The 13251-nt window shown below is 25.2% G+C and overlaps 1 protein-coding gene across 6 annotated transcripts in view; it reads left to right on the plus strand.

Annotated features, from left to right (window-relative positions):
• Window positions 1-13251, plus strand: part of LOC100200189 (early endosome antigen 1) — a 105207-nt gene that overhangs the window by 52236 nt on the left and 39720 nt on the right. For 4 of the 6 annotated variants that reach the window (XM_065818267.1, XM_065818268.1, XM_065818272.1 and 1 more), the window contains 7 exons: window positions 4445-4501; window positions 4863-5066; window positions 8760-8807; window positions 8989-9078; window positions 9179-9262; window positions 12333-12395; window positions 12693-12800. In XM_065818267.1, coding sequence (XP_065674339.1) covers window positions 4445-4501; window positions 4863-5066; window positions 8760-8807; window positions 8989-9078; window positions 9179-9262; window positions 12333-12395; window positions 12693-12800 — 654 coding nt within the window. The remainder of the gene's footprint in view (window positions 1-4444; window positions 4502-4862; window positions 5067-8759; window positions 8808-8988; window positions 9079-9178; window positions 9263-12332; window positions 12396-12692; window positions 12801-13251) is intronic. The other 2 variants (XM_065818269.1, XM_065818271.1) reach the window with 1 other exon arrangement.

Below are 13251 nucleotides of genomic sequence, written 5' to 3' on the forward strand. Positions count from 1 at the left end.
CATTTTATCTGAATTTAAAGTATCCATAAAGGGTCAGTGCTCGCAAGCAATTAGTGAAACATGGCGCTTATTTACTTCTGTGGTAATTTGTAAGTAACAATACTTCCCATTGTTATTGTTGCAAAGCAGTGAGAACCTTAATTCTTAAAATCTGACATATTCATTGACAATAAAATGCATCTTTACTGTCTTAGGACAAAATAAATAAATTTGAATATATATATATATATATATATATATATATATATATATATATATATATATATATATATACACACATATATATATATATATATGTATATATATATATATATATATATATATATATATATATATATATATATATATATATATATATATATATGTATATATATAATTATATATATTTATATATATACACATATATATATCGTTTATATATATAAATATATATATATCAATATCGTCTCTCGATTTCACTAGTTGCGTTCTACCTGATATAGCCAACAAACAGGTTGATCCATTGCTTGACATTTGTATCACTCCAGCTTCTTTATCTAAAGTGATTTCCTGTTTAGACTCTTCTACAGCATTCTTCTAAAGGTATGTTGTCCAGACCTGTGGTCTGGACAACATACCTGTTATAGTCTTGCAGACGTGTTCTCCGGAGCTGTCGTATATACTTTCAAAACTGTTTAATAAGTGCTTATCAGAGTCATGTTTTCCAGCCTGCTGAAAAGCGGCATCTGTTATCCCTATTTTCAAAAATTTTGGAGAGCAATCGGACTCGTCTAACTACTGTCCAATTAGTTTTCTTCCAATCATAAGCAAGGTTTTGAGTCTTTAGTTAAGAAACGCATAATCTCTCATCTTGAATCTAATAACTTACTTTCTGATCATCATTATGGATTTCCATCTTCTTGTTCTACATCTGGTTTGCTAACAGTAATAACCAGACAAACCGTAAGAAGAAAGCTTATGGAGAAATTGAATTTATGAATGGTAAATTATGATGAATGAAAACAATTTTTTCGACATTTGTTGATAGCAAACGATTTCGCTTTACCTTGTAAATTATACCTGCTGAAAATAACCGATTGCTGTACACACTACTACCTGGTAGGCTTGGATATTGTTTTGCATTAGCTGACTACCGCTGTAAGGGTCTGCTTTCCAATCTAGGCAAACAGTTTCCATGAATAAATCAATTTCATTTGCTGTTGAACTTTTCTGTTTGACCATTTCATCTGGTTGTGTTTTCTGCAACTTCCTCAAAACTTCCAAAAATTGTCTCGATTGTTTTATCATTTTAATTTACATTTTTTTACTTCCGAAGTGGAGATGAGTTACCATGGGTGCTACTAGACACTTCAAAACTTTTTTTCAGAGCATCTAAAAAAAATTTTTGTTTTGCTTTTTGGGTTTTTACTATACCCAAGAAATTAGTTCTAAAGCACAGGTCAAGAAAAGTTGCAATCAGGTATTTGTCATTTTCATTAGAGTTGAACCGCACTTCAAGTTCAGATTGAAGCAAAGATCTCATTGTTGATAAATTTGGTGTTCTCTGTGCTGTCTCCTTTCCCAGGTATTTTAACAACGTGGCAACATGTGGAATTACCTTAGAAATGCAAGAAATACCCAAGCTGGTTATTTTTGTAATTTCCTTGAACGGTTTGAAAAGTTTGATACATTGTTCCATTTACTCTCATTGAACAGGTGTTGTTTAAAGAATCATGATCAGTTATGTACAAGACAGCTCGCTTTTGCTCTAATAATTGCTCCAATAAATAGTATGTTGAATTCCAGTGTGTGCTTATGTCTTGTATTATTTGGTCATCTGGTAGTTTAAATTCTTGACAGTGCATTTTAGTTTTTCTTGTGTTACACTCAAGTGGTTATAATGGGTGACAGTTCGTCTTGCAGCAGCTACTATCTTTGTTATTTCTATTTGAGAATTTAGCAATACATTTACTGCCAGTTGTATTAAATGAATAAAATACTTGGCAGATTCACATTCTATATTTCGTACACCTTTTATCATATTGGCTCCATTCTCATAAACATGAAAATGGATCTTGCAATGTGAAATGTTCCATCTTTCTGCAATAGTATAGAGTTCTTTGGCGATATTGGTACCAGTATGTGAACAAAAAAATGGCTTCATTTCTAAAACAGCATGTTCAAGAATATAATCTGGAGTTATCCAATGCGCAGTAAAACTTTAGAAACTTTGGTTGCTGTGCTGACATGTCCAAGTTAACAGGAGCAGAGCTCCAGTTAACTTAGTGTACTACTCAGAATGCTCATTTTGAAGATGGTTTTTCAGAGAAGTTTTAACTTCTTTGAAACAAAAAAGAATACTTAAACTTAGAGTAATTAAAGAAACTACTGTGCAAAAAAACTTGGAATAAAAAAATTACCAGCAAATAATTTTAATAGATCAAATAATTCAATTTATTAAAACATATTTAATTAGTTAATAAATATAATAATATACGTAAAATAATATACGTAATAGTTTTACTTACCTTTTTTTATGTTGTTGTTGTTTGTTTATTCACCTCCTCAAGGCCGAGAAGGCCACTGCAGTTAAGGAGGCTACTTAATACTTACTTGCTTTCTTTCATTCTCCACCACATAAGATCTTGCTTTTACACAGCAAACAAACTGCTAGTTTATTGTCTTCCCTACAATTTCATATTATTTCCAAATAGGTGATTTTTATTAGATATGTCATTTTTAAAGCTTTTTGCAAACAAAAATTTGAAATAACACAACTTTTGTTACTTATAGTAGTTTTTAGCAAGCAAAACAACAATTGAATATGAAGTCTTTTATGTTCACTAAATTGACTTTTTAAATTTAAATAGTTTTTAAAGGATTATTAATTGTTGATGTATTTATACTGTTTTTAATGACAATATTTGAGGTCTGAGGTATTTAAAATAAATTATACGGTTTTTAATGACAATATTTAAGGTATCTGAGGTATTTAAAATAAATTATCAAATTTGTAAATAAATGAATTGAATCTAGTAAAAAAAAAAATTTTGAAAAAATAAAGCTTTCACTATATAAGTACACTTATTGTGTGTATATCTTATGTAATGGGTTGTAAGAAATACAACCTGTAAGAAACAAATTTTGATATAACAAATAGTCAATAAATAACATGCCCAAAAATGCACAGAAAACAAGTACGCTGAATTACTCTTATCGTGATTATGGTATTCACTTTACTAATGCAGGTTGGTAACTGTCACCCTGAGAAAGTTTCTGTTACCGAATATTCGGCTATTCAGTGGAGAGTCAAGTCAAATATTTGGTGTTTGGCTAAATCACTATTCGTGATTTTGCCTAAAATACAGATGAAATACAGAAAAAACAAACTTCAATTAAAACAATAGGTTCAAGTAACAACCTTCAGATAATATACTAGTATGTGTCCTGCACTCAAGCATCAATTGTTAGAAAACATACTAGTACATGTCCCGCATGCAATGTATTAAATTCATTTGTTGATTAAGATGACAATAGAATTTTAATAGATGTGCATCATTAAAATAAAAATTAAAGAAATGTATACAATTTATGTTTAAAAATCTTTTTTAACAGTTAGTCAACAGTAAGGGGCATTATGCAGGTCTTGTGAGTTCTCTTTTTATTTTTTTAATAAGGCATAATCAGCAAATTGCATAGGATCCATTATAAACCCAAACTAAACTGTGTAAAGAGTTTACTTGAGTTCATTTAAAACAAATTTAATTTCACTGATTGAAATTATTAGTTCTAGAAATTGATTTTGTTGTAGAAATTGATTTTGTTGTAGAAATTGATTTTGTTGTAAAAATTGATTTTGTTGTAGAAATTGATTTAGTTGTAGAGATTTAGCTAATTTAGTTTCTATGATGTTTTGGGAAAAATGCCTAATTTTTTTTTGTAATAATTTTTTTTTGTCATTAGCGGTGTATTAATTAAATGATATTGTTGTTGGCGAAATTGACCAGTTTTGGCATGACCAGCATCAGCTTTTTGTATTGATTTCCTGATTTTATATTCTATTGGTTTCTTTAAAACTATTTTATTCTGCTCTATAAAAATAGTTAAATGCTTAATAAATCAAACTTTATAGTAAAGGTTTATAAAGTTAAATAAAAAAGTTATTTGATGCTATTGTGTTTGTGTATATTTTATTAATTATAATTCATTTGAGTTTGCATCACTAGTCATGACATTACAAAGAATCTACTAAGGATATATCCAATAAATATAATAATTTATAAATATATAATATTCCATTATTAATAGAGCAACAATGACCAGTTATTATAATCTATGTTATTCATTTTATTCTCAAAACATGTTATTTATTCATTTATTTATTTTTTTAAGGGAAGAGGGGTGTGATTTATTTTTTTAATGTAATTTAACTTTATTCTTTTAATAATATTTTTTGGAAGTTTAGATGAAGGCAGAAAATGCTCAACTTGAACAAATAGAGACAGAGCTTCTTGGAAAAGCTGTGAGTATCTCAGTTTTTATACAAACTTTTTTTACTTATTTTGGGGATTTTTAGTTTAATATGCTTTACTTTTAGACTAGTTCATTGAATATTTTTTTAAAAGTTTTTTTTAAACTTTTAAAAACCATTTACTACTGATTAATACTTTTTGTAAAGTTGATTAAAAAGAGTTTTAAATATTTAGATTTATTGTTAAATATAGTTAAATTTTTTAAAGTTATTTATTTTTAAATTAATAATTACAATCATTATTATAATTACAATAATTAATCATTATTTTTAATAAAAATTATGTTTTATAAAACTATAACTTAATTGTTATTAAATAAAATCTTTGTAGATATTGTTATTAAATGTTTAGACTGATATGCGTGCTGAACTTGAAAAAATTCAATTTGAAAAAAGTTCGCAAATAAAAGAACTTCATGACCAGCTGCTCTTAAAAGATGAAAGTATGTCAAAGATTATTTATGAAAAAGAAACAGCAATTCAAAGTTTATATGAAGTGATTGACAAAAAAAACCAAGAAATTATTATAAAAGCAGAAGCAATAAGTAATGAAAAAGTATGAGTTATTTTTGTGTATACAAATAATGACTAAAATATAGTTTTCTGATTTTAATATTATTTTTGATATATATATATATATATATATATATATATATATATATATATATATATATATATATATATATATATATATATATATACATACATATATATATATATATATATATATATATATATATATATATATATATATATATATATATATATATATATATATTTATATATATATATTTATATACAAAATAATAAAATTAGAAAACATGATTTTAGTCATAAAATCTATAAAAAAAATATTATTTTAGATTTTAGAAAATGACATTTATTCAATGTTACTTATAATTTAGTATAATTTACTTATAATTAAAGTTTATTTTTAGGATAATTATTATTTTATATAATTTTTATATAATTTTGCTTCTTTTAAGATCCAGTAAGACATACTTTTAGAAAACTTTTTTTATTATTAATAAAGGGACCTATTAAATTTTCAAGGGTCTTGAGGCGCCACTAAAAATATATTTTGTTCAAAAAACTTTTAAATACAGTGTTATTTTATTATGTAGAACACATTAAGGTGAGAGCTGCAGATATTTTTCTAAAATATTATATATATATATATATATATATATATATATATATATATATATATATATATATATATATATATATATATATATATATATATATATATATATATATATATGTAAAATTAGTTGCACACTAAAAAAAAGTCATACCTTTTTTATGTTTATAACCAAAATTTTTATACTAAACAGGTTAAGTTTTGACAAAAATTGCATTTAAAATATACATTACAATATCAATAACAAAATATTAAGATTTTAAAAAAACGCAGCAAAAAAAATAATTATGCAATTCAAAAATAATGTCATATTGATCAAATATCAAGAAATTAGTATTAATTGGGGCCTCCTTTGGCATTGATGGCCTCAGCTAGAAGATTTGAGTTGACCAAATTTTGGGTCTTCTGTTGTTATATTATCACATGCGCTCATTATAGCTTCCTTTAAGTCATCTTTGTGTCTAAATGCTTGGTTGCTAATTTTCCTGTCCCAAATATTCTACAAATTTTCTATAAAAAAGTTTTCTTAAAGTTTGGACTTGAATCCTATAGGATTCTCTGAACTTGAATCCAATAGGATTTCTATTGAAATCTATAGGATTTAAGTTCAGAAAACCATTCCAAAACATTAATTTTATTTGTATCATAGTACAGCTTTGTTTTCAACTCAACTTTTTATTTGATGGTCACAAGTTGGCTTTAAGAATTTCAAAGTTCATTGAAACATCAATTTTGTCATCAATAAATGTCAATTTCCCCACTTCTCTCCAACTCATACTGCCCCAAACCATCACATTTTCTCCATGCTTTACATTACCTTGCAAACAACTCTATTTATAAGCTTCTCCTTTTATAAGCTTCTCCTTTTTTTTGCCACATTTTCTAGAATCCTTCTGATAAGGTGAGGTTGTATTTTTGTGCATCTGACCTCAAAATATTTTTCCAATATAATATTGGCATTTTTTCATACTTCTTCGCCAACTCCAATCAACATTTCATTTGTTTTGCAGTAAAAAAAGTTGTTTTTTTCAAACTACTCTATCTCTATAACCTTATTCTCTAATACAATTTATGATTGTTTAAGGAGTCACTGTGATGTTGTTGTGATGTGATGTTGTGATGTGATGTTGTGATGTGATGTTGTGATGTAATGTTGTTGTGATGTGATGTTGTTGTGATGTGATGTTGTTGTGATGTGATGTTGTTGTGATGTGATGTTGTTGTATGTGATGTTGTTGTGATGTGATGTTGTTGTGATGTGATGTTGTTGTGATGTGATGTTGTGATCTTCTTGAACTTTTAAAGCTAGTTTAGCTGCCATAACAAATCTATTTTTCTTCACATTAACATTGATGATATTGCGATCAATTGCACTGGTGGTCTTGCGTTTCCACCCTCTCCCTGCCAGCCACACTAGCAACTGTTTAAATCAGATCATGCTTCTCAACTATTGAGAACACTGTGGTAAAAGAAATTCTTGTTTTTATTTGGATCTGACAGTAGGATTTTCCTTGATTTTTCAAATCACTTTTAAGCTATTTTTAATTTTACTTGTAAGTTTGATTTACGCTAAAATAATGAACTATTTATATAAGATGTGTGCTTTAATTTTTCGTAAAAAGAAGAGAAAAACAAAGAATAATGAAAGAAAAGGTTGCTTCCCCATCCCAAACCCTCAGTCAATGTAGCAGATGTATGTACTGAAACCCCCGCAACTGCCTGTTTTTTTATGACGTCATCCAAGTGCGTCTATTGCTGCATTTATGTATGTGAATGTATGTATACATATATATATATATATATATATATATATATATATATATATATATATATATATATATATATATATATATATATATATATATGTATGTATATATGTATATATATATTTATACATATATATATATATATATATATATATATATATATATATATATATATATATATATATATATATATATATATATATATATATATATATATATATATATATATGTATGTATGTATATATGTATATATATATTTATACATATATATATATATATATATATATACATATGTTAAAATTAAAGTTAAAAATTAAAGAGCACTTTTTCATGTATATAATTATATAAATATAATTATATATATGAAACATTTTATGTTCTCATAGTTTAAATTTAAAATTGCGTAGTGAATGTAGAAACTTGCCATAAGAGTTTACAAAATGTTTACAAAAATATTAAAGATGAAGTTAAGTAATATACAAGTAATGACATTTTGTGCCATGACAAATGTTTAGAACATAAAAAATGGAGCATTTTTTTGGAGTTTTATAAGGAATGAACCATTTAAAAATAAATAAAAATAAATTTAGATCGGTCTAGTGCTATAATCAGAAATTATCTTTTTTCCAAATATATCCAGAACTCTATTTGTTTTTGTTGATTTTCATTTTTTATAAAAATCCAAGTTATAAATATTTGTTTAATAAAGTTATTAATTACTGAAACAGTTAAATACCATGAAAAATTTAAAGGAAATGATAAATTTTAAAAGTCAATCTTTTAAAAATCACAGTATCAGTAATAAATAAAAGCATTTATTTAATCATTTTAGAAGGAATAGGTTTCAAAATAAGTAGTTTAATAAGGTTTTGATATAATTGACTACACAAGTTTTATTTTTTTATGCAACATCTTCAAAAAGGAATTATGGTTTCAACTTTTAAGTCTTTTAAATTTAGGCATTAATCTAGTTAGTTCCTTGAAAGTAGCCATATTTAAATTTCTTTTATTATTTCAAATTAAATAAGCAGTCTCTGTTAGCAACTGCAATTTGTAAATTTGTAAATTCTGTTTTAAAAGAAAAAATCTCAGCGTTGCTAACATTTTTTCTTTTAAAAGAGAATAACAAAGGTATTTTGTGTTTATTATTTTAAGTATAAATATTTTTTGTATTTAAAATTTGTATTTAAAGGTATTTATTATTTTAAGTTTGCTTATATGAGATAAAAAGTGGCTTCCAAAACTTTTTAACTTTTAACTGCTGTTACACTTGTAAATAATGTGTAAAATTTGCGTAATTAATGTGTAAAATTTAAAGAAATTTTTTTTTTATTATTAGATAAATTTAGAAAAAGAAATTGAAATTCGTTCATCTTTGGCTGCTGAGGTTGGTCTATAATTTTTTGCATTTTATTATTTTAGGATTTTATTTAATATTGGTTGTTTATGTTTTATTTTTTTTAAATTATATTGTAACTCAAATCATATGACAATACAATTTTGTAAGAATTATGAACTTCACATACCCGCAAGGGACAATAAAGTCATCAATATTTTTTATTGTTTAGCTTCAAGATTGGAAATCAAAGTTTGAAAAGTTGGAACATTATCTGGAAATAAAAGATGAAACACTCAATAGCCTACAATCAAAACTTGAGGTACTATCTTTATTTGAGATTTTAAGGTATTATCTTTATTTGAGGTTTTTGTTATTTGTTTTCAAAAATAAATAGAACTTTCTGTTTATTTGCTATATAGATAGCTGAGCAAGATTTAAAAAAACCATGTTTGTCATGTCAAAATTATGAGATTCAGCTGTGTCGTTTGCAGGAAAGTTTAAAGGTGCTTATTTAAAAAAAAAAAAATTTTTTTTACTTCTGCTGTAGCCCACCTACTGCCCTGTTGTTTTGAAAACAAATGTTTAAGTTTATAAAATTTCTGCTTCCACTGTACTATACTCTAGCAAACTGTTGTTTCTACTGTAGCAGCCTATAATATAAATAATGCTTATCTATACAGTTTTTTTTCCTAATATTTTAAAAGTTTATATTTTACCAAAAAATTAAAAGTTCATTTGACCAATTTTTTAAGGTGTTACTTTGAAATGTTTTTTATTTTGAGTTTAAAATGTTTTTCATAAACTTATGTGAATGTTTAAATTTATTGCCAAATGCTTAAATTTTTCATGTTCAACTCTTATGATGTTCATGTATATTTGATGAATAACTGTTACTTGTTAAAAAGGAACAAATGTGGCCTTTTTGTACCTTGTAGTATATAGTTAACCTATTCATTAGTTAACCTATTCTTTCGTGTATATTAAATTAAAATATATAAATATATATTTTAATTTTGTTTCACAAAACTTCATTTTTTAATACCATATTGATTCTTCCAGAGGAAATTTCCAGTTGATTAAGAAAAAACTTTAAAAAAAGTCTTATCAATGCTTTGATTGCTTTAATAACACAAGACTTTATTAAGTCTTGTCTCATTAATGCTTTCGATGTCTATATAAATAATTAAAGTTGTGAGTTATTAAGTTAGTTTGTATTTTAATTTTTAGGTTTTCCCTTTCTTTTAGTTAAAATATATATATATTTTTTTAAAAACTTTAACTATAAGTTGCTAAAAAGAAAAAAACAAAATTAAACACTGTGAAAAGCGTATTTTTTAATTTTATTTTTAATATAATTTTTATCCTAAAGAAACAAGATTTAGTAAGTTAAAACAAAATAATAGTCAATATTTTATTATCAATTCATTAAATATTATTAATATAGTTGTATATTGAAACTGATTGTTTATAAATGCATTATTTCTTTAGAAGAAAAAACCCTCTTAAGTAATAAATAGATCAGGCAGAGTTAAAACAACAAAAGACTGATCACAAAAAATCAATGTTTAAAATCCTAATGGGGAAACCCTCTAAATTGTTCCCACTTTATTAAAAATGACATTCGTAAAATTTTAGCTCAATTGGACAAAGCTAACCCTTGCCTCATCAATGCTAACCCCTGCCTCATCAATGCTAACCCCTGCCTCATTGAGGTTGAAATCTTTTTAAGTTATAAAATTTTGGAAAAAGTATCATTTTTTGTTTTTAAACTGAAATTATTCTCAGAAACATAATTCGGCCCTCATTTTGTTTACAAAATGCAAAATAACTCAAATGCTATTGAAGATGTTTTTAAAATAAAACTAATTGTAATCTTTGTAAATTATTGTTGACAAGGTAAATAAATTGTTGTTGTCAAGGTAACTAAATTACTTAAATTTAAACAATCTGATTGCTTAAATTTAACTAATTTAATGGATTACTTAATATTATCTGTTTATTGTATGCATTGTGTTGTTCTTACTAATAAGGCCTTTGACCAATCAAGAATAATATTAATTAATTTAACTAGATTATTTTTGTCGACTCTTTTCATATTAGGTTTTTAATTAGGGAAAAAATAATTTTGATAAACAATACTTTTTTCTCTAAATATGTAAATTTAAAATGTTCCCCATAAAGATATATTTTCAATGAGTCTTGTTCATTGAAAATATTCCTTCATGTATGATACCTGTACCTTCATAATGAACCTTCATATATGAGACCTCTACAAAAACCTTCATATATGAGACCTGTACAAAAACCTTCATATATGAGACTTGTACAAAAACCTTCATATATGAAACCTGTACAAAATCCTTTATGTATGACACCTATACAAAAACCTTCATATATGAGACCTGTACAAAAGCCTTCATATATGAGACCTGTACAAAAACCTTCATATATGAGACCTGTACAAAAATCATAAGATTGTTAAGTAACGCTTTGAAAGTCTCACTATTTATTTTATAAATCAAACCAATATAAATACTATACAAAATTTTTCCAGTTATTAAAAACAAATGGCTTTAATAAAATTTAAAAACCAAAAAATAGTTTTTTATAAAGAATGGGTTAGGGGAGGGAGGGGTTAGTTAAATAAATACAAATAAATTTGATTTGCTGATTGTTGGCACAAAGAAAATTTTTTATTAAAAGTAGTTTTTAAAAAAACTATGAGATATTTTGACTCGACCTTATGGCTGACCTCAAACACTTTTAGGTCAGCAAAAAATGGACGACCTCATTTCTATGTTTTATGGTAATCCCTTTGTGTCAAACTTTTTTTGCCAAGCTCAAATTGACGTCATCTTTCCTAATTCCAAGGGTTGGTATAAATAATAATAAAATGTGCAAAATTTTTGTATGTATATATTACTACCAAAGTCAAATTAAAAAACAAGAAAAATTATATGTAAATTAAATCGTTGAAAAAAAATCTGCGTTAAACATTAATAAAACTAGATATTCTGCTATTAGGACTAAAAACAGTAATAAAATGACAAAAATACAGCTGAAATGTTTTTTGGTAATATCTCAATAAATTATTTATTTTGGTAAGTTTAATAACCTCAAAAAAACAATTTTCTAATGTTTATTTATAAAGAAAACTTGTCTTGTAACTTAGGAATTCCTTTAGAGGTACAAATGAAAAATAAATACTTATTTTAAAAATAGAATTTAATCATTAGATGATTCAAGTATTTTGAAATAAAATGGTACAAAAGCTGCAACCTGATATACATTCTTATTTTTTGTATAAGCAGCATATTTGATTTTTATTATTTGAAAATTAAAAAGTTTTTTAATGAAACTTTGAAAAAAAGATTACTAAAAAAAATTCTTGAAATTTTTTTTTAGTAAAAATGTAAAAAAAGCCAGAGATAAATTTTAGTATGAAACACTCATAAAAACTCAAGAAAACTGTTTTGAAGTTTTGAAATATTACACTTTGGCTGAAAGTTTAGTATATAAAGTAAATTTTTTTTTTTAAATTATTTCTAATCATTTAAAAATATTGATCATTAGGAAGAAAATGGTCGTCTAAATCTATTATCTCAACAGATAACTGCTCTGCAGTTTGAAGCACAGGTACGTTTATACTTAAAGTTTTAAATTTAAATTGATAGTTTGGTTAAAGGTTCAGGTGTTGTTAGGTGTAAAGGTTAGTTGAAGTTGAAGGTTGGGTTTTTCGAACAATTTCGCAAAGTTTTTGTTTATAGGCATCTGGCATCTGTAAATAGTTTTTACTTTAACACCTTCATAATGTCATATTTTATTTAAAAAAATGAAATTATTTAAACACATCCAAATCACACAAGTATAAAATCTGATATTACATTTAATATTGTAATAAAAAAAATTTTATGAGTTATTTATTTGTTATAGGAAAAAAATTTAAAGAATGAAGAGTTGAATTCAAAAATTATAGAAATTACAAATCAGTTTCATGAAAAACAATCTCTTTTAGAAGAAAAGATTTCCGAGGCTGCCAAGGTGAGAGTAAAATCTTTTAAAAATAAGAAATTCAAGCAATCCAAACTTAGAAACAAAAATTTATATATAGTTAACTAGGCAAAAAATACTCTAAACTGTTAAACAAAACAAAAAATACTCAACCAATAGTCAATTTTTGTGTTTCATTGTCAGCACATCTCTTTTAAAGAGCTTTTTATAGCAATAACAACTTCAACAGCTCTTTCTACCCCTTGCCTATCATAAGTGAAGTCTAAAATAAAATAGTTATTGATGCTAACTAACTATTATTAGCTGTTATCGAAACATTTGCAACGGTTTATATCAATCACTTCCTCAAAAAACTGCATAGAACTTCTGTATGTGGCTGGCATTTGTTTTTTTATTTAAACATTTTTAGAATTTTTTTGCGTTCAATTGTTAATATACTTATTAAGTTTATTATATTAACAATTGAATAAGTTTGTTATAA

The sequence above is a fragment of the Hydra vulgaris genome, chromosome 14, assembly GCF_038396675.1.
Source record: "Hydra vulgaris chromosome 14, alternate assembly HydraT2T_AEP".
NCBI lineage: Eukaryota > Metazoa > Cnidaria > Hydrozoa > Anthoathecata > Hydridae > Hydra > Hydra vulgaris.